This window comes from Oncorhynchus clarkii, chromosome 23, assembly GCF_045791955.1.
Source record: "Oncorhynchus clarkii lewisi isolate Uvic-CL-2024 chromosome 23, UVic_Ocla_1.0, whole genome shotgun sequence".
Taxonomy (NCBI): Eukaryota; Metazoa; Chordata; class Actinopteri; order Salmoniformes; family Salmonidae; genus Oncorhynchus; species Oncorhynchus clarkii.
In genome coordinates, this window is record NC_092169.1 from 42,647,505 (window position 1) to 42,670,372 (window position 22,868).

At 41.2% G+C, this 22,868-nt stretch overlaps 1 protein-coding gene across 1 annotated transcript in view; it reads right to left on the minus strand.

The window, feature by feature from the left end:
• LOC139381400 (collagen alpha-1(I) chain-like) overlaps positions 1–22,422 on the minus strand; it is a 38,208-nt gene extending 15,786 nt beyond the window's left edge. The window contains exons 1-22 of the mRNA XM_071124900.1: positions 22,134–22,422; positions 20,380–20,583; positions 19,632–19,663; positions 18,795–18,830; positions 17,076–17,171; positions 14,965–15,036; positions 14,290–14,334; positions 13,809–13,862; positions 13,505–13,558; positions 11,235–11,288; positions 8,090–8,143; positions 7,772–7,825; positions 7,641–7,685; positions 7,134–7,187; positions 6,712–6,756; positions 6,538–6,591; positions 5,369–5,467; positions 4,966–5,010; positions 1,887–1,985; positions 1,288–1,341; positions 855–962; positions 434–487 (exon numbers count right to left, since the gene is read on the minus strand). Of these exons, the coding sequence (XP_070981001.1) occupies positions 434–487; positions 855–962; positions 1,288–1,341; positions 1,887–1,985; positions 4,966–5,010; positions 5,369–5,467; positions 6,538–6,591; positions 6,712–6,756; positions 7,134–7,187; positions 7,641–7,685; positions 7,772–7,825; positions 8,090–8,143; positions 11,235–11,288; positions 13,505–13,558; positions 13,809–13,862; positions 14,290–14,334; positions 14,965–15,036; positions 17,076–17,171; positions 18,795–18,830; positions 19,632–19,663; positions 20,380–20,583; positions 22,134–22,215 (1,494 nt within the window). The 5' untranslated portion in view covers positions 22,216–22,422. The remainder of the gene's footprint in view (positions 1–433; positions 488–854; positions 963–1,287; positions 1,342–1,886; positions 1,986–4,965; positions 5,011–5,368; positions 5,468–6,537; positions 6,592–6,711; positions 6,757–7,133; positions 7,188–7,640; positions 7,686–7,771; positions 7,826–8,089; positions 8,144–11,234; positions 11,289–13,504; positions 13,559–13,808; positions 13,863–14,289; positions 14,335–14,964; positions 15,037–17,075; positions 17,172–18,794; positions 18,831–19,631; positions 19,664–20,379; positions 20,584–22,133) is intronic.
• Positions 22,423–22,868: the final 446 nt, after the last annotated feature.

The window sequence follows — 22,868 nt, forward strand, 5'->3', positions numbered from 1 at the left end:
ATGATATATACCCATTGATTCTTGAAGAATATAACTTGAATATAACTTGCCTCAAGCGCTTAGTTCAACAGAATGCAAAATACTCCAATGTTTGTAAACAATGTAAATGTAAACAAACACTGTATAGCCTCACAACATTGTTAAAACTATGATTTAATATCATGGATAGTCAGCCCATGCATCCATGTCAATGAATTATAAAGTGGTTATATTTCTCCAGGCCCATCCCTCAGCTTTTTACCAAAACAAAGGCGGTGTGCCGGCTTTGTTGTTGTTTCAATTAAGGATCCTAGCTTCAAGGATAAGGATGTTTCTGTTATCGGCTGAATTTAACACCAGGCGTCATGTTTCTTCACATGGACTTTATAGTTTACTGTTCAACTATTACTGTCATTATTATTATTACTATTATTATATTGGACAATTGACTCACCTTGCCACCGGCAGCTCCATCAGAGCCGGGGAAACCACGCATACCAGGCATACCCTGTTGGAAGAAACAGGCCGACACACTGTATTACACAGTGGACCATGGCACAGGCACACCATATCACAAAGTCAAGGCTTTACTGACAATCAGTGTCCCCTGGGAATGAAAGGTATAATATGCACATGGTCTAGTATAGACTGGTGACTGAGGCTCTGATGGTTGGTTGATGCTTTTTCATATTCCAAAATCTATATGGTCATTTACTGGAATCATATGGAGATAACAAAACACAACTTTAAAACAAATCTGTCTGTGTAGGGACATAGTTCTTATGAGTAAGGGCACATCAGAGAAGGGGTATCTGACACGGAAGAAGGGGGCTAAGGGGTCGCGGGTGGGAGGGGGGGGGGGGGGGGTAACGTACACGCTCCCCAGGGGGTCCAGCACCACCAGCTCCACCAGGCTCACCACGGGCACCTCTCTTTCCCTCCTCCCCAGATGGGCCGGGGGGGCCGCCAGGACCAGAGGAACCCTGGTTTGATAAAGAGGAGGAAAGGATGGCGGGGTCAGACATCAGACCTGTAGTAAAGTCAACCCTCTAACAATACCTTCAGAAGAAACAGGTGTCTATCCCTGGGTTAGAGACCTGTGGTCCGGTTTCCCAGACACAGATTAAGCATAATCCTGGACAAAAAACCTATGTCATTGGATTCTCCAGTGAACATGCTTTTTGGTCCTCAACTGGGCTTCTTGCTTAATCTGTGTCCTGGAAATCAGCACTAAATGTTTACAGACATGGTCAGCTGCTTGTTAAATAAATATTTCCATAGGTTATATATAAGGGCGGTCCAACTTACAGGCTCTCCCTTTACACCGGGCTCTCCCTTGGAGCCTTGGGCTCCTTGCTCACCCTGTAGGGAAAACAAACAAATCACATCAGCACAGGAGGTTGGTGGCACCTTAATTGGGGAGGAAGGGCTCATGGTAATGGCTGGAGAGGAATAGGTGGAATGCTATTAAATACATCAAATATGGATTCCATGTGTTTGATGCCATTCCATTCGCTCCATTCCAGCCATTATTATGAGCTGTCCTCCCCTCAGCAGCCTCCACTGCACATCAGGTAACACTCACCACTAATTCCTGGTCCATATTACACATCACAAACTAGAGTGTAGTGCTACAAACGTTTAATTGTTTTTATACATCCATAGATATGCATTAAATGACTGTGTTCTATTGAATTCTGTGTAGTATCAATTTACAAAGTATCAATTTACAAAGTATCAATTTACAAAGTATCAATTTACAAAGTATCAATTTACAAAGCAATGCTCACCACCACTGCTTGATCAAAACAGCCCAAGCACATCACAAAGTGGACTAGTGCTGCAAACTTATTCATGAAATGCTATTTGATCAATTTACTAAATAGTGACGTTACAGTGGTACTCACATGGTTACCCTTGGGGCCGGGGCCACCACCAGCTCCGGGAGGTCCAGCGGGGCCACGGGATCCTGGGAAACCAGGAGCACCAGAGATACCAACAGCACCCTATGGGATGGACAAGAGAACACACACGTTAACGCACCAACACCCACATTCTATAGTCTTAGTGGCTTTCCACATACTACAGTCTTAATGGCTTTCCACATAATACAGTCTTAGTGGCTTTCTACATACTACAGTCTTAATGGCTTTCCACATACTACAGTCTTAGTGGCTTTCCACATACTACAGTCTTAGTGGCTTTTCACATACTACAGTCTTAATGGCTTTCCACATACTACAGTCTTAGTGGCTTTCCACATTCTACAGTCTTAGTGGCTTTCCACATACTACAGTCTTAGTGGCTTTCCACATACTACAGTCTTAGTGGCTTCCCACATACTACAGTCTTAAAACCTCTTTGGGATAGGGGGCAGCATTGGGAAGTTTGGATGAAAAGCATGCCCAGAGTAAACTGCCTGTTACTCAGGCCCAGAAGCTAGAATATGCATATAATTAGTAGATTTGGATAGAAAACACTCCAAAGCTTCAAAAACTGTTAAAATAATGTATGTGAGTAAAAAATAACTCATATGGCAGGCGAAAACCTGAGAAAAATCCTACAAGGAAGTGGGAATTCTGAGGTTTGTATTTTTTAAGTGAATGCCTATGGAATATCCAGTGTCCGTGGGGTCAGATTGCACTTCCTAAGGCTTCCAGTAGATGTCAACAGTCTTTAGAAGTAGTTTCAGGCTTCTATTGTGAAAGGGGAGCGAATAAGACCACTCAGAGTATGTGGCTCAGCTGAAAGCCATGAGTTGTTTATGGCGCGTGGCTGTGAGCGCGACGTTCGTTCCCTTTCCTTTCTAATGAAAACAGTATTGTCCGGTTGAAACATTATTGAATATTTATGATAAAAACACCCTAAAGATTGATTAGAAACATTGTTTGACATGTTTCTACAAACTTTAACCTGTTGCATCTCTAGGGGCGCTATTTCATTTTTGGATAAAAAACGTTCCCGTTTTAAGCGCGATATTTTGTCACGAAAAGATGCTCGACTATGCATATTATTGACAGTTTTGGAAAGAAAACACTCTGAAGTTTCAGAATCTGCAAAGATTTTGTCTGTAAGTGCCCCAGAACTCATTCTACAGGCGAAACCAAGATGAAACGTCAAACAGGAAATGAGCAGAATTTCTGAAGCTCTGTTTTCTAATGTCTCCTTATATGGCTGTGAATGCGACAGGAATAAGCTTAGACCTTCTGCCGTTTCCCCAAGATGTCGGCAGCATTGTGACGTATTTGTAGGCATATCATTGGAAGATTGACCATAAGAGACTACATTTTCCAAGTGTCCGCCTGGTGTCCTGCGTCGAAATTGGTGCGCAAAGCCAGGTGCAAGTATTTTTCCATTTGATTGAGAGGAGAAACCATGCTTCCACGAACGATATATCATCGAAGAGATATGTGAAAAACACCTTGAGGATTGATTCTAAACAACGTTTGCCATGTTTTCAGTCGATATTATGGAGTTAATTTGGAAAAAAGTTCGCGTTTTGAGGACTGAATTTTCGGGGTTTTTTGGTAGCCAAATGTGATGTACAAAACGGAGCTATTTCTAATACACAAAGAATCTTTTTGGAAAAACTGAGCATTTGCTATCTAACTGAGAGTCTCCTCATTGAAAACATCCGAAGTTCTTCAAAGGTAAATTATTTTATTTGAAGGCTTTTATGTTTTTGTTGAAATGTTGCGTGCTGGATGCTAACGCTAATGCTAACGCTAAATGCTACGCTAGCTAGCTACTTTTACACAAATGATTGTTTTCCTATGGTTGAGAAGCATATTTTGAAAATCTGAGATGACAGTGTTGTTTACAAAAGGCTAAGCTTGAGAGATGGCATATTTATTTCATTTCATTTGCGATTTTCATGAATAGTTAACGTTGCGTTATGGTAATGAGCTTGAGTCTGTATTCACGATCCCGGATCCGGGATGGGGAGATCAGAAAGGTTAATGGAACTTTTTTTACTTTTCGTCTGGATGTTGTGCCCGTGCCGTGTGCATAATGATTACTGAACTAAACGCACAAACAAAAAGGAGGTTTTTGGACATAAAGATGAACTTTATCAAACAAAAAAAACAGTTATTGTGTAACATGGAGTCCTGGGAGTGCCACCAGATGAAGATCAAAGGTAAGTGATTCATTTTAACGTTATTTCTGACTTTTGTGGCACCTCTCCTTGGCTGGAAAATGTCTATATGGTTTTTGTGGCTAGGCGCTGTCCTAACATAATCGCATGGTGTGCTTTCGCCGTAAAGCCTTTTTGAAATCGGACACAGTGGCTGGATTAACAAGACGTTTATCTTTAAACCTATGTATTACACTTGTATCTTTCATCAATGTTTATGATGAGTATTTCTGTAATTTGATTTGGCTCTCTGCAATTTAACAGGATGTTTGTTTGAGACAATGCATTACTGAACATAACGCGCCAATTTAAATTGAGGTTTTTGGACATAAAGATTAACTTTATTGAACAAAACAAACATGTATTGTGTAACATGGAGTCCTGGGAGTACCACCAGATGAAGATCATCAAAGGTTAGGGATTCATTTTAACGCTATTTCTGACTTTTGTGACACCTCTCCTTGGCTGTAAAAAAATATTTTTGTGGCTAGGCGCTGTCCTAATATAATCGCATGGTTTGCTTTCTTCATAAAGCCTTTTTGAAATCGTAAACTGGGGTTGGATTAACAATACGTTTATCTTTAAAATGGTGTACAATACTTGTATGTTTGAAGAATTTTAATTATGAGATTTATTTTGTTTGAATTTGGCACCCTGCAATTTCACTGGCTGTAGGCCAGGTGTTCTGCTAGCGGAACCCCCTTCCCAGAAAGGTTAATGACTTCGCATAGAAGCATCTACTAAATGGAATTTATTATCATTAGTATAGTACGTGTAGTATTACCAGTGTTCATTTGAACATAATCAATCATAGATCTTCAGATAGATGTATCCACAAGGCTCATACTTACAGTGGCACCCTTGCCTCCTGACTGGCCATCACTTCCGGGGGCACCCTGTTTGGTTACAGAAAAAGAGGGGGAAAGAGAGGCAGGGACATTATATTACAGTAAACTTCAGGGGTCAGAGGTTAAACGGTGCACTATGAGGGTAAACATAAGCATATACACATATAAGGATAAGGATAATGACCTATATAAAGATAATGACCTACATAAAGACAATGACCTATATAAAGATGAGGACCTATATAAAGATAATGATCTATATCAAGATAATGATCTACATCAAGATAAGGACCTATATAAAGATAATGATCTATAAGCATATTTAAGATTAGGATTTACAAGCACAAGCAACCAGGACAAATAATAATATAAGCATTTAAGGGCAACCATGCACAACAGTACTCACAGAGGGTCCAGCAGCACCAGCGGGTCCAGGGTTACCGGGCTCTCCACGAGATCCTTGGGGTCCGTCTGAGCCACGGCCTCCCTGAGGACCGGTCTCACCCTAAAGGGGGCAGCAGAGAGGACATTAGGAGGGTGCAGGGTGATCACATTCTTTGAAACTGATGTTATCATCTGTGTGTGTGTGTGTGTGAGGGGGGAGGTTTTGTGTGTGTGTGTGTGTGTGTGTGTGTGTGTGTGTGTGTGTGTGTGTGTGTGTGTGTGTGTGTGTGTGTGTGTGTGTGTGTGTGTGTGTGTGTGTGTGTGTGAGTGAGTGTAGGAATATAATTAATCATTGTTAATTTTTATGTGTTATGTTTATATTATTTCTATTGAGAACAATTTCAGTTTTTCACTCTTACTGTTTCCTCTCTAATAGAGGTCTGTACATTACAGTAGTCTCTCACTGTTTCCTCTCTAATAGAGGTCTGTACATTACAGTAGTCTCTCACTGCTTCCTCTCTAATAGAGTTCTGTACATTACAGTAGTCTCTCACTGTTTCCTCTCTAATAGAGGTCTGTACATTACAGTAGTCTCTCACTGTTTCCTCTCTAATAGAGGTCTGTACATTACAGTAGTCTCACACTGTTTCCTCTCTAATAGAGGTCTGTACATTACAGTAGTCTCTCACTGTTTCCTCTCTAATAGAGGTCTGTACATTACAGTAGTCTCTCACTGTTTCCTCTCTAATAGAGGTCTGTACATTACAGTAGTCTCTCACTGTTTCCTCTCTAATAGAGTTCTGTACATTACAGTAGTCTCTCACTGTTTCCTCTCTAATAGAGGTCTGTACATTACAGTAGTCTCTCACTGTTTCCTCTCTAATAGAGGTCTGTACATTACAGTAGTCTACAGTAAAGGGACAGGACGGAGATGTTCCACGAGGTCATCATATGCCATCTCCTGGCCACTACCTGTATCAGCTCAGGATCTCAATCTGTGTCCCAATTCTCTACCCTTCTGCCCTAAATCTGTACTTGTTCACTTCCCTTCATGGATTTGAGAGGAAAGGACTGGAGTAAGAAATATGGGTGAAACTGGCTCTATCCAATGCTATCCAATTGAGAGAACATTTGGAAGCAACATGTGGATTAGGTTTAGGGGTAGGGGTTTGGGTGGGGGCTATGACATACCTTAGCTCCAGCGCCTCCGGGGAATCCAGGGGAACCAGATGGGCCAGTGGGTCCCTGAAGAGATCAAATAAACATTATTTAGCTAACATAGTCAGGACTAACACATGGCACTGAGTGGTGTACTCTGACTTGCTACGACAGGTAGGATTAGTCATCAGTAATAAAGATACTTACAGGGGATCCAGCAGGACCAGAGTTACCATCATTACCACGACCACCCTAGAGGAAGAGGGTATTACACTGTTATGACAATTCTTTAACAAGTATTCCTCAAGCCAGAAATGGGCATGAACATCTGTAGGGGTACTGCAGCAATACTTTATACTATATGACAACAAGTCACTGACTTTTCTGTGTCATTCTAGATGTTTGCGGTATCGCTGCTATTTAGTAAAAATACATGTTTTGTCATACCCGTGGTATATGGTCTGATATACCACAGCTGTCAGCCAAACAGCATTCAGGGCTCAAACCACCAAATTTATAATTACATTCAATTAATTAATTAAATCAACCAACCAATCAACCAACCAACCAATCAACCAATCAATCAATCTCTCAAACGAACAGTGAAGGTTGTGCTGTGCAGTACTTACAGAAGGGCCAGCGGGTCCGGGGCGGCCTCTCTCACCAGGAAGACCACGAGCACCCTAGGAAGAGGAAGAGTGGAAGGGAGCAGAGGGAGGAAGAGAGGGAGGAAGAGAGGAAGGAAGGGAGGGAGGAAGAGAGGGAGGAAATAGAGGGAGGAAACAGAGGGAGGAAGAGAGGGAGGAAATAGAGGGAGGAAACAGAGGGAGGAAGAGAGGGAGGAAATAGAGGGAGGAAACAGAGGGAGGAAGAGAGGGAGGAAACAGAGGGAGAAAGAGAGGGATGAAGCAAACGGGGGAATGGAGGGAGGAAGCAGAGAGATGAAGAGAGGAAGGAAGAGAGGAAGGAAGCAGAGGGAGGAAGAGAGGGAGGAAGAGAAGGAGGAAGAGAGGGAGGAAGAGAGGCAGGAAGATAGGGAGGAAGCAGAAGGACGAAGAGAGGGAAAAATATATGTTTATTGAGACGAGAGCATTACTCAAATCAAAGTGTATTTGTCATATGCACAGGATACTCACCATAGCACCGGGGTTACCGCTGGATCCAGGGGCACCACCCTCTCCCTGTGGTCAGAGGGAACAGATGAGTTCTCCAGAACAGATAACGATAGACGTACATTATGATAGATATCATTAGATTGACCTCTAACCTTAGGGCCGGCAGGGCCACCGTCTCCCTTGGCACCATCCATTCCATTGAAACCCTGAGAAGGAAATCAAAGAGCATTTTTTAGGTTAGGTAACATTCTGTATGATTAGGAGTTTAATGTAGGAATGTAGTAGTGTCATGGCTGTCATATCATCGTGGGAGTAGGGTGAAGTTGCCCCTAGTCGCTGTTCTTGGATCAGTTATACATTTCCACTACCAATGGTTAGGGATAGGATTTCGGGAGCCAGCTGATCCTAGATCTGTTCCTAGGGGAAACTTCACACTGGAGCATCCTAATGTCACTCCTCCTATTACTCACTCTGTGTCCCTTGATGCCGGGGAGGCCAGGAGTTCCAGGGGTTCCACGAGCACCCTGTAGGGCAGAAAAATGAATGTTGTAAACTGGTCTTCATAACAGACATAAACCATACCGTTTTCATTCTTCATGTAATGTATGTCTTTCAGTGCTGAAACTAACTTGATTTGGATTAGTGGTTATTTACTTTAATGTACTTATACTAGAATGGTTCTAATTCAACTTTAAATCCCACCCTGTAGACACTCTACTTTAAATCTCACCCTGTAGACACTCTACTTTAAATCCTACCCTGTAGATATTCTGCTTTAAATCCCACCCTGTAGATACTCTGCTTTAAATCCCACCCTGTAGACACTCTACTTTAAATCCCACCCTGTAGATACTCTACTTTAAATCTCACCCTGTAGACACTCTACTTTAAATCCTACCCTGTAGATATTCTGCTTTAAATCCCACCCTGTAGATACTCTGCTTTAAATCCCACCCTGTAGATACTCTACTTTAAATCCCACCCTGTAGACACTCTACTTTAAATCTCACCCTGTAGACACTCTACTTTAAATCCTACCCTGTAGATATTCTGCTTTAAATCCCACCCTGTAGACACTCTACTTTAAATCCCACCCTGTAGACACTCTACTTTAAATCCCACCCTGTAGATACTCTACTTTAAATCTCACCCTGTAGACACTCTACTTTAAATCCTACCCTGTAGATATTCTGCTTTAAATCCCACCCTGTAGATACTCTGCTTTAAATCCCACCCTGTAGACACTCTACTTTAAATCTCACCCTGTAGACACTCTACTTTAAATCCTACCCTGTAGATATTCTGCTTTAAATCCCACCCTGTAGATACTCTGCTTTAAATCCCACCCTGTAGATACTCTACTTTAAATCTCACCTTGTAGACACTACTTTAAATCCTACCCTGTAGATACTCTGCTTTAAATCCCACCCTGTAGACACTCTACGTTAAATCCCACCCTGTAGATATTCTGCTTTAAATCCCATCCTGTAGATAATCTGCTTTAAATCCCACCCTGTAGATACTCTGCTTTAAATCCCACCCTGTAGACACTCCACGTTAAATCCCACCCTGTAGATATTCTGCTTTAAATCCCATCCTGTAGATAATCTGCTTTAAATCCCACCCTGTAGATATTCTGCTTTAAATCCCATCCTGTAAATACCCTACTTTAAATCCCACCCAGTAGACACTCTACTTTAAATCCAACACTGTAGGTCCTCTACTTTAAATCCCACCCTGTAGATATTCTACTTTAAATCCCACCCTGTAGATATTCTACTTTAAATCCCACCCTGTAGATACTCTACTTTAAATCCCACCCTGTAGATATTCTGCTTTAAATCCCACCCTGTAGATATTCTGCTTTAAATCCCACCCTGTAGACACTCTACTTTAAATCTCACCCTGTAGATACTCTACTTTAAATCCCACCCTGTAGATACTCTACTTTAAATCCCACCCTGTAGATATTCTACTTTAAATCCCACCCCGTAGATACTCTACTTTAAATCCCACCCTGTAGACACTCTACTTTAAATCCCACCCTGTAGATACTCTACTTTAAATCCCACCCTGTAGACACTCTACTTTAAATCTCACCCTGTAGATACTCTACTTTAAATCTCACCCTGTAGATACTCTACTTTAAATCCCACCCTGTAGACACTCTACTTTAAATCCCACCCTGTAGATACTCTACTTTAAATCCCACACTGTAGATACTCTACTTTAAATCTCACCCTGTAGATACTCTACTTTAAATCCCACCCTGTAGACACTCTACTTTAAATCCCACCCTGTAGATACTCTACTTTAAATCCCACCCTGTAGATACTCTACTTTAAATCCCACCCTGTAGACACTCTACTTTAAATCCCACCCTGTAGATACTCTACTTTAAATCCCACCCTGTAGATACTCTACTTTAAATCCCACCCTGTAGATACTCTACTTTAAATCTCACCCTGTAGATACTCTACTTTAAATCCCACCCTGTAGACACTCTACTTTAAATCCCACCCTGTAGATACTCTACTTTAAATCCCACCCTGTAGATACTCTACTTTAAATCTCACCCTGTAGATACTCTACTTTAAATCCCACCCTGTAGATACTCTACTTTAAATCCCACCCTGTAGATACTCTACTTTAAATCCCACCCTGTAGATACTCTACTTTAAATCCCACCCTGTAGATACTCTACTTTAAATCTCACCCTGTAGATACTCTACTTTAAATCTCACCCTGTAGATACTCTACTTTAAATCTCACCCTGTAGATACTCTACTTTAAATCCCACACTGTAGACACTCTACATTAAATCCCACCCTGTAGATACTCTACTTTAAATCCCACCCTGTAGATACTCTACTTTAAATCCCACACTGTAGACACTCTACATTAAATCCCACCCTGTAGATACTCTACTTTAAATCCCACACTGTAGACACTCTACATTAAATCCCACCCTGTAGATACTCTACTTTAAATCCCACACTGTAGACACTCTACATTAAATCCCACCCTGTAGACACTCTACTTTAAATCCCACCCTGTAGATACTCTACTTTAAATCCCACACTGTAGACACTCTACTTTAAATCTCACCCTGTAGATACTCTACTTTAAATCCCACCCTGTAGATATTCTACTTTAAATCCCACCCTGTAGATACTCTACTTTAAATCCCACACTGTAGACACTCTACTTTAAATCCCACCCTGTAGATACTCTACTTTAAATCCCACCCTGTAGATACTCTACTTTAAATCCCACCCTGTAGATACTCTACTTTAAATCCCACCCTGTAGATACTCTACTTTAAATCCCACCCTGTAGACACTCTACTTTAAATCCCACCCTGTAGATACTCTACTTTAAATCCCACACTGTAGACACTCTACATTAAATTCCACCCTGTAGACACTCTACTGATATTTGTGTGCATCCCAAATAGCACCCTATTTACTATATAGTTCACTACTTTTGACCAGAGCCCTGTGGGCACTACATAGGGAAAAGGGAGCCATTTGGAATGCATACTTGGTATCAGAGACAGGTCTGTTTGGATAGGAGCATCTGACCCTTGATCTATGGGGTTAGAGGGCCACTCACCTGAGGGCCGGCGGAACCACGCTCACCGGGGCGACCAGACCTGCCAGGCTCACCCTGCAGAGGAGAGAGGAGACCGAGGTTGATGGAGAGACAGAGAGGTCCTGTCACTGTGAACAATGCTGTGGCAAACAGTGAGAATAACGTGGCATACAAAAATGCATAAAAAAGTGATGAAAAAATAGCAAATATCATGATTAAATTACATAGTACCAGTCAAAAGTTTGGACACAACTACTCATTCAGAGATTTTCTTTAAAAAAAAAAAAAATTCTAGATTGTTGAATAATAGTGAATATATCACAACTATGAAATAACATATATGGAATCATGTAGTAACCAAAAAGTGTTAAACAAATCAAAATATATTTAATATTTTAGATTCAAAAATATGATGACAGCTTTTCACACTTTTGGCAATCTCTCAACCAGCTTCATGAGGTAGTCACCTGGAATGGATTTCAATTAACAGGTGTGCCTTGTTAAAAGCGAATTTGTGGAATTTATTTCCTTCTTAAATGCGTTTGAGCCAATCAGTTATGTTGTGACAAGGTAGGGGTGGTATACAGAAGACAGCCCTATTTGGTAAAAGACCAAGTGCATATTATGGCAAGAACAGCTCAAATAAGCAAAGAGAAATGACAGTCCATCATTACTTTAAGACATGAAGGTCTGTCAATGCAGAACATTTCAAGAACTTTCTTCAAGTGCAATCGCAAAAACCATCAAGCGCTGTAATGAAACTGGCTCTCATGAGGACCGTCACAGGAAAGGAAGACCCAGAGTCACTAGTTCATTAGAGTTACCAGCCTCATAAATTGCAGCACAAATAAATGCTTCACAGAGTTCAAGAAACAGACACATCTCAACATCAACTGTTCAAAGAAGACTGCGTGAATCAGGCCTTCGTGGTCGAATTGCTGCAAAGAAACGACTACTAAAGGACACCAATAAGAAGAAGAGACTTGCTTAGTCCACGAAACATGAGCAATGGACATTAGACCGGTGGAAATCTGTAAATTCTACAGCGATACACCATCCCATCTGGTTTGCGCTTAGTGAGATTATCATTTGTTTTTCAACAGGACAATGACCCAACACACCTCTAGACTGTGCAAGGGCTATTTGACCAAGAAGGAGAGTGATGGAGTGCTGCATCAGATGACCTGGCCTCCACATTCACCCGACTTCAACCCAATTTGATTTGTTTAAAACTTTTTTGCTTACTACATGATTCCATATGTGTTATTTCATAGTTTTGATGTCTTCACTATAATTCCTACAATGTAGAAAATAGTAAAAAAATAAAGAAAAACCGTTGAATGAGTAGATTTGTCCAAACTTTTGACTGGTACTGTATATATTATGAATACAGTATGTATGTAATTATGTAATCATACATGTCAATATGCAGTGGGGGGAAATATTATGGTGTAAGTTGCAAAGGAGGAAAACTAGAGGAAGTCTACATTAAATTCAGTTTACTGTCTTTACTAATGATCATTGTTTCTGAGCTACAGATCTGACAAATGGAATGCGATAGAAGGAAAGTAGAGATCAGATCTGACTAATAGAATGAGATAGAAGGAAAGTAGAGATCAGATCTGACTAATGGAATGAGATAGAAGGAAAGTAGAGATCAGATCTGACTAATAGAATGAGATAGAAGGAATGTAGAGATCAGATCTGACAAATGGAATGAGATAGAAGGAAAGTAGAGATCAGATCTGACAAATGGAATGAGATAGAAGGAAAGTAGAGATCAGATCTGACTAATGGAATGAGATAGAAGGAAAGTAGAGATCAGATCTGACTAATAGAATGAGGTAGAAGGAAAGTAGAGATCAGATCTGACTAATAGAATGCGATAGAAGGAAAGTAGAGATCAGATCTGACTAATAGAATGAGATAGAAGGAAAGTAGAGATCAGATCTGACTAATGGAATGAGATAGAAGGAAAGTAGAGATCAGATCTGACTAATGGAATGAGATAGAAGGAAAGTAGAGATCAGATCTGACTAATAGAATGAGATAGAAGGAAAGTAGAGATCAGATCTGACAAATGGAATGCGATAGAAGGAAAGTAGAGATCAGATCTGACTAATAGAATGAGATAGAAGGAAAGTAGAGATCAGATCTGACTAATAGAATGAGATAGAAGGAAAGTAGAGATCAGATCTGACTAATAGAATGAGATAGAAGGAAAGTGGATATCATATCTGACAAATTGAATGAGATAGAAGGAAAGTTGAGATCATGAAAACACAACTTACATTATCTCCGTTCTTGCCTGGGGGGCCCATTGTACCACGTTGACCCATTGGACCCTACAGGGGGGACAAAAAGCATGAAGGGAGGTGTGTGTGTGTGTGTTGCTTTGTGTCAAAGGTTACTGGGGTATAGTATACATTTATTATGACTGTTATAGATCATAAATGACAGGGCTCACTGAAATATAATATACACACAAGTGTGAATAGTCAGTGTGTGTGTGTGTGTGTGTGTGTGTGTGTGTGTGTGGGGGGGGGGGGGGGGGGGCGTGAAGGGCACAGGAAGTTGCAATGTTTGTATACTCACAGCACCGCCAGGCTCACCGGGCTCGCCAGGGGGACCATGTTGACCGGGGGGACCCTGGACATGAACACAGATCAGACCATATGACACAGGGTATATAAGCAATAAGACTTATTATTATAACAAATTATGGGACATTTTCCGGAAAGAAATTCATCCTAATCCTGTATGTACTAAAAGGATTTTTCAAAGGAGATTCTCCATTGTGCTTTTTAGTCCCACACTAGACTTAATCTCCGTCCGGGAAACAGGCCCTATAAGACGTACTGTTTTAAGACATAAATATACTACATTGTATACTGTAGAAATGTATGCAGAGTCTCTAAAACAAACTATAGACATGTTATGGTCAGAGGGAACATGAGAATGTAGCTGCTATAATAAACACCGATGCAAATAAATGTTTATTTGTTAAAAAAAAAAATAGATGAGTGAGGTTGGTGTTGTTGACAACACATCAAATGACTAATGAGAGGATACTTACAGTGTTTCCTGGTGGGCCAGTGAGACCACGGGGACCCATTGGCCCCTGTTGGAAACACAACAACCAATGAATCAATGAATCCATTTGCAGCAGTACTTTTCCTCCTTTGATTGAGATAAAGTGATTCTGTGAGATATTGTTATCTAAAGGATAAAATAGCTGATGATTGTGAGCGACCACTACCAGAGGACTACTGCAAACCTGAAAGCATCGCACTGTTTAAGCACTAGCTTAGTATAAACTCTACTGTGTCGACAGGATCCATGATCTTCTTCAAAACACCAATACTAATCTGGTCTGCCTGGGGTCTGGCTATGCGATTGCGTAACTCTGACTAATAATTTTGTAGATGTTTGGTAATAGACAATGGTTGGCCATTTATGAAGACAGTTTTGCATTGCAACAGTCCACATTATCTGTGTTTCATATAGTTAACATCACTGTTTTGATACTGTCTCTTATCAGGGTTCCTGAAGGGGTTTGTCTCAGCGAGGACCATTTTGGAAAAAAGTGTTTTAATTACTCCTTGTATGTGCTATCCTCTGGGAATACAATGTCCATGTATATCTTGCTGTATATGTTTTTACGCAAATAAATTAAATTACATTTATCCTGGAAATGTGGCTTCACTCTCCACACTAAACAGCAAAGAGGAAGAAAAAAAGCAGTTTGTACCATTGGTCCCTGTTGGGCCTGGCCGCCACTGGATTTCTCGTCATAACCGTGGTGCATCTGAGGAGAGAAGTTCTGGAGGAAAGGAAAGAAATGATCAATTTGTTTCTAAAACATTGTTCGCTTTGGATGTTTCTAAATACATACAACATAGAGATGACAAAACAACAAAATATGTTTATAACTAGTTACAACTGTTAATAACACTGTCTGTAACTCATGTTAATAACTGGCTACAACTGTTAATAACACTGTCTGTAACTCATGTTAATAACTGGCTACAATTGTTAATAACACTGTCCGTAAGTCACATTTATAATTGGTTATAATTGTTAATAACACTGTCCGTAAGTCACATTTATAATTGGTTATAATTGTTAATAACACTGTCCGTAAGTCACATTTATAATTGGTTATAATTGTTAATAACACTGTCCGTAAGTCACATTTATAATTGGTTATAATTGTTAATAACACTGTCCGTAAGTCACATTTATAATTGGTTATAATTGTTAATAACACTGTCTGTAAGTCACGTTTATAATTGGTTATAATTGTTATTAACACTGTCTGTCTGTAAGTCGGGGTTCTGGTCAAAAGTAGTGCACTATATAGGGAACAGGGTGCCATTTGGGACGTAGCTTTAGTCATATAGGGTGAAATAACAGCTTGCTACATCAAACAATTCATTAGGAAATGGGGCAAGTATCTACTAGTTTCACTATTAACGAGGAGGAACCTTTTCTATCTACTATCATTACAGATTTGTGTGCCTCTCTGTTTTCTCTTTCTAGTCCAGGGCTCTCCAAACCTGTTCATTGAGAGCTACCATACAGTAGGTTCTCACTCTAACCCTGTTCGTGGAGAGCTACCATACAGTAGGTTCTCACTCTAACCCTGTTTGTGGAGAGCTACCATACAGTAGGTTCTCACTCTAACCTTGTTCTTGGAGAGCTACCATACAGTAGGTTTTCACTCCAACCCTGTTCCTGGATAGCTACCATCCTGTAGGTTTTCAATCTAACCCTGATTCTGGAGAGCGACCCTCTTGTAGGTTCTCACTCCAACCCTGTTCTTGGAGAGCTACCATCCTGTAGGTTTTCACTACAACCCTGTTCTTGGAGAGCTACCCTCCTGTAGGTTTTCACTACAACCCTGTTCTTGGAGAGCTACCCTCCTGTAGGTTTTCACTACAACCCTGTTCTTGGAGAGCTACCCTCCTGTAGGTTTTCACTACAACCCTGTTCTTGGAGAGCTACCCTCCTGTAGGTTTTCACTACAACCCTGTTCTTGGAGAGCTACCCTCCTGTAGGTTTTCACTACAACTCTGTTCTTGGAGAGCTACCCTCCTGTAGGTTTTCACTCCAACGCTGTTCATGGAGAGCTACCGTCCTGTAGGGTTTCACTCCAACTCTAATCTAGCACACCTGATTCTAATAATTAGCTTGTCGATAAGATTAATCAGGTTGGTTTCAACAGGGGTTGGAGCGAAAACCTACAGGAGGGTAGCTCTAACTCCTCTCCTCCATAACCCTGCCTTAGATCAGAGAACCAGGGAGCTGTCCACTCACCACTGGTGCTGAAGGGAGCAGGGAGCTACTATAAACTCACCACTGGTGCTGAAGGGAGCAGGGAGCTACCGTAAACTCACCACTGGTGTTGAATTGAGCAGGGAGCTACTGTAAACTCACCACTGGCCCTGAAAGGAGCAGGGAGCTACTGTAAACTCACCACTGGCCCTGAAGGGAGCAGGGAGCTACTGTAAACTCACCACTGGCGCTGAAGGGAGCAGGGAACTACTGTAAACTCGCCACTGGTGCTGAAGGGAGCAGGAAGCTACTGAAAACTTACCACTGGTTCTGAAGGGAGCAGGGGGCTACTGTAAACTCACCACTGGTGCTGAAGGGAGCAGGGGGCTACTGTAAACTCACCACTGGTGCTGAAGGGAGCAGGGGGCTACTGTAAACTCACTGCTCTCTAACTCAGATATCGGTTGATATTTCCTCTCAGGTAAAAAACATGGATGTAAATAACTCTGGTACAAGACTGGTAGTAATTGGACAATATCCACAGGAAATAGTCAGTGGATATTGTCTTGTCATGAGGTTACTTACTCCACCGCCAAGGCCAGGAGGTCCAGGGGGGCCCGGGGGGCCGGGAAGGCCAGGCTGGCCGTCCATGCCATCGTTACCGGGAACACCCTCAGGACCCTGAAGAGATGGACAGACAGATACACAGACAGCTAGTCAGTAACAGAGACAGATATATTGACAGACAGCTACTCAGTAACAGCTCAGCCTTCAACAACCCATGGGTGAGTTACTTAGATAAATACAGTTCTGTGACAAATTCAGGCCTATCTTCTAATGCACTTCATAAAATAAATGATATTAGAATTGGTATAATTGGTATAGACCTAAAAGTGGTGGTTGAAGTGGTGAAGTAGTAAATGCTGTAAAAATACATTCTGGAATTGTTGATTTTTTTCTTTAAAATGTTTAAAATCATTCACACCAGTTGGTTTGCAAGTGCTGGTGGAGCCACTCAAAGAGTAGAGGCTGCAGTATGGGCTGCAAACCTACAATGAACAACGATCCATACATTTGACCTGTGTCAACGTTCAAACAACGTTCAAACAAAGGTCAATAGGTCATTATGTTTCATATTTGAAAAATCTATATCTGTCAATAGAAACTAATGTCAACCTTTACTTTTATAGACTAAGTTGTAAGTTAAACAGTTACAATAACATTGTACTGTAAAAACTCTACTGCAAATTAGCTTTGCTGTGTTTAATAGGTGTGTTCAATAGGTGTGTTTCATAGGTATGTTCTATAGGTGTGTTCTATAGGTGTATTCAATGTGTATGTTCAATAGGTGTGTTCAATATGTGTATTCAATGTGTATGTTCAATAGGTGTGTTCAATATGTGTGTTTCATAGGTGTGTTCAATAGGTGTGTTTCATAGGTGTGTTTCATAGGTGTGTTCAATAGGTGCGTTCAATAGGTGTGTTTCATAGGTGTGTTTCATAGGTGTGTTCCATAGGTGTGTTCAATAGGTGTGTTCAATATGTGTATTCAATAGGTGTGTTCAATAGGTGTGTTCAATAGGTGTGTTCCATAGGTGTGTTCCATAGGTGTGTTCCATAGGTGTGTTCAATAGGTGTGTTCAATAGGTGTGTTCCATAGGTGTGTTCAATAGGTGTGTTCAATAGGTGTGTTCAATAGGTGTGTTCCATAGGTGTGTTCCATAGGTATGTTCTATAGGTGTGTTCAATAGGTGTGTTCAATAGGTGTGTTCAATAGGTGTGTTCCATAGGTATGTTCTATAGGTGTGTTCAATAGGTGTGTTCAATAGGTGTGTTCAATAGGTGTGTTCCATAGGTGTGTTCCATAGGTGTGTTCCATTGGTGTGTTCCATAGGTATGTTCTATAGGTGTGTTCAATAGGTGTGTTCATTAGGTGTATTCAATAGGTGTGTAAACTCAGAACCTAATTTCATTGTCTAGTTACTCCATTTGATTCTGTACTGAACAGAAGCAGCAGATAAGCCAAAGACCGTCTCCTGCTCCTCCCCTTCCAAAATGTCCACCTGTGTTTACAATCCTTTACAGTTCAAATCCCAACCTCCACTTCAAGCACCACTTGCCATGATTCGTCAGAAGAATCAATGACACTAATCCACCGTACCAGAATATGTTTTTCCTTAGGCCTCCCATGGAACATCTAAACCATAGGACATGTAGCAAGCTATACAATTTACTTACAGAAAATAAACAACTTCAAGTTGAACTTAAGTTAAACTTATGTCCTAAGTTGAACTTGAAACTTACATCATCACCCTTGGGGCCAACTCCTCCCTCTGGTCCCTATGGGAGAACAACAAGAGGAAGATAATCAGTTGTGCTACAGTGCTCCTTTCACTGCACTCCAATGAGAGAGGTGTAGTCCTACTGAGGCACCAATGAGAGAGGTGTAGTCCTACTGAGGCACCAAATGAGAGAGGTGTAATCCTACTGAGGCACCAATGAGAGAGGTGTAGTCCTACTGAGGCACCAAATGAGAGAGGTATAGTCCTACTGAGGCACCAATGAGAGAGGTGTAGTCCTACTGAGGCACCAATGAGAGAGGTGTAGTCCTACTGAGGCACCAAATGAGAGAGGTATAATCCTACTGAGGCACCAATGAGAGAGGTGTAGTCCTACTGAGGTAGCAGTATACTTAGCACAAATAAAGGCATTGAACGTTTGTTTGGTGGAGCGTCAAATGGTAAGCCTAGAGCACATTCGAAAGATATCACAGTTCGAATGAACTAAAATGAATAGCATACACCACATATTTCAACAAATATTACCCATAATGAACATAATGGGCTCATTTATGATGCCTGTAAGCAGGCCAGAACTGTCATTATTCAATAATATGATAACAGTCATGCACCAAAGGAGGCTGCAGAGGGAAGGATGGCTCATTATAATGGCTGGAACAGAGATAATGGAATGGCATCAAACCATGTGTTTTATATATTTGATACCATTCCACTGATTCCACTCCAGCCATTACCACTAAGCCCGTCCTCCCCAATTAAGGTGCAACCAACCTCCCGTGTCATGCACTAATACATTTTCACCGACATAAATCAATCTTGGGAGTAAAATGTGCATAATTACCTCTGTCTCAGACACTACTGGCCCCTGGGGACCTATGAAATCAATTGAGAGGAAAATATAATATTATTATTACCCCTTATAAACTCATATCAAACATGAACTGTGTCATAGTACTATCCTGTAAAACAATGTTTCTCAATGTACAATAATACTGTGTTGATAATGAATGCATGATGGCTGGATCCCATACAGGAATGTGAAGGCATCACAGGCTTAATCCTGATTAGGCCTATACATGAGGAGATGTGAGTGTAAAATGAATCTGCACATCCACATCTCCAGCATTTAACAGGGTTAATCCATTCATTAAGGTGGAAGGAAAAGAAAAGCAATAGTAATATCCAACTGGATGATTTGCTTCTCATCAATAAGGTATCCACAGTCCATTCTAAGTAATGGCCAGCCCAGTCTGGGCAGTGTAGCCTAAGGGCTGCTCAGTTCCTTTTCGGGTTTGTCCCCCTCTGTCTATAACTGGAAATGTTGCAGCCAACTGGTGCCACTAGGCGGCGCCAGAACACTACCACAAAGCACAGGTGGGCAGCAGGTAGCCTAGTGGTTAGAGCATTGGGCCAGTAACCGAAAGGTTGCTAGATCAAATCCCATAGCTGACAAGGTAAAAATCTGTCATTCTGCCCCTGAACAAGGCGGTTAACCCACTGTACTTAGGCTGTCATTGTAAATAAGAATTTGTTCTTAACTAACTTGACTAGTTAAAAAAATAAATATAAGGTCATCAAAGGCAGGCTACCCTCTGTCTCGGAGTCATCGGGGCAGATAGGACAGCATTCGCCGTCGGGGATGATAGGGTCGGCGCAGTCGGTTGTGTCCTCACAAATCACTTCGTCGCACATAACGGTTCCGCTGTCGCAGACGCAGATCTGGCAGGGTTCAGGTTTCCACACATCCTTATCGTTGTACTGTTGGCCGTCCAACGAGCAGCTGCCGAATCCACCTGGGATGATGGAGTTTTGGAGATGCAAGGTAAGTCACATGGCAAATAAATAAACCAGAAGTGACAAATCAGAAGTGACATAATTTAAAAAGAAGGCCTCCTACTTCTAACGCATAACCCAAACCTCTTTGAATAAAAATGTGACAATGCAGGAAAAACTAGAAAAGAGCAAACCAGTCATGACTGTGAAACTGAAGTCCTACCACAGGTACTGTAGACCTAATGTAGGATCCTAGGAGGCCACTCTCAATGACTCGACATAGGCCTAATATTGGCAAGGCCTAGAACTAACAAGATCCCAAAGGCTCAAGGCCCAACTTGAGAATCCTTTAGATATGCATTAGATGTAGGCCTATTTAGAGAATTTTAAAGAAAAAGTAGGCTACTACCCTACAACTCCCTACTACAGAAATAAATGAACTGAATGTCCTATTGTGTTGCACTGGTTGTTACCTTTGCAGTAGACCAGCATTGGACAAAGGCCATGGGGGTGTCTAATATGGGAGTTGTAACGTGGTTGGTGAAACATAAAATGTTTCCAAATGCAATGAAATGCTTTGTGGCATGCATAATTACCAAGGCCTATGTTTGAACTTTGAACTACAAGCGATGCTATAGCCAACATCAGACAGGCCTGTAGGCTCTCTGATTGGGGTTCCGGTGGGTCCCTATACTTGTAATTGTTAATATCTACCACATAGAGGCGCTCCCAGCCTGTACAATGACAATATCTACAGAGCCACATGCCCCTCCCTATATCCAATCTGATCAATTGATGTCTAGACAATTCCATTGAAGACATCATAGTTAAACTATTTTCACTTAATTTGACTCCCTGGTTTAAAGTTATTCCAAAACAAGCAATGGAAACTTCTTATTGCAAATTCCATTTGTGTTTGTTAAATAGGTTACAAACTTCAATTTATACTAGTAGGCCAATGGAGAATAAGGCGTGGCTTTCCTATTGTCTAATCTTTCAGGAGCTTTTTCCAGTCCAGGCATAATTCGTTGTTCGTAATATAATTCCTAGATTTTGGTGATAGGCCTCAAATGCAAATCAACTTTTGTTCTGAGCTTTTTTTCAGAAAAATATTTCCTCATTGCTTATTTGTATTTAATTTACATCAGCAATATATTTTTTTCAAGTGGTTTGTAAATGTTTAGTTAATTCCAAATCCATCTGAACATCATGTCATCATTGCGCATCCAAGCTTTAGCAGCAGCTAGAATTTCCCTTGCCCGAGGACATGGAATAGCGCGTGAACAGCGATGGCAGGGGCGCGCTAAACATGTGTCTGCACGCCAGAGAAACGCTCAGCCATGGAAGCAGAACAATATAAAATCCTTGTTCAATGCATCGAGCTTCGGAGCTCCAAAAGCAATGGTATAAGCTTTTGCTGACAATTTAACCCCATGTTTCGCACAGGGTAGCTAAGCATAATTTTTAACATCCCAAACACAAAAGAAAGGTGCGCAGCATCCTTTTACGCGCTATCCAATTCTTCATGCGAGCGTCCCTGTCCCATAATCTCATATAAAGTGATACTTACTATCGTCCTCTCCTTGACCTCTCGCCAATAGTACTGTTGCGCTCAGCAACAGCGCTAACCGAATATCCACAAAGCTGAACATGTCTAAATATTAGACATGTAGACTCTTTGCGGCAAGGGGAATCCTGGTTTTACTCCTCAGACTCCCAACCATAAAACGTAGAGTCCGGTTCTTTGTTACTCCAATCCAGACCCTGACAGAACCACCCTACTGCCCAAACAAATGAGTAAACTGGGCTTTTATATGCCACACTTTTGGGGAGGTCCTGGGAGCAGAAGATAACTTGTACATGTTCAAGTGAAAGGAGTCCCTCCTTCACAGTTCAGGGGGGAAGGGCGGCATTTAAAACATGTCAAACAAGTTCACATTTCGGTTAAAACGTGGACATTCAAACACCGGGGCTGTCATCTTCCGACTCAATGGATATTTTTGGCTTATTCAAACGAACTATTTTCAACCCTACTTAAATCTTGATAGTAGCCTATTCAACTTGAGGCAACTTGTCAGGAACGTTTTTAAATCAACATTTTGGAACATGCAATCAAGTGTTTCATTATTTCAATTGCGTTGTAAGCTAAGTATTTTATTTTATGTGGAATAGTAACAGCTGGGTTTAGGTTGTGCAATTTCAGATGATGTTGTTGCATGTGGATGTTTTCCAGCAGATACCTTCGTGTCATGGAATATCAGAATGCAAGGATCTGAATAATTATCTGATTCTGACAGATCATGAA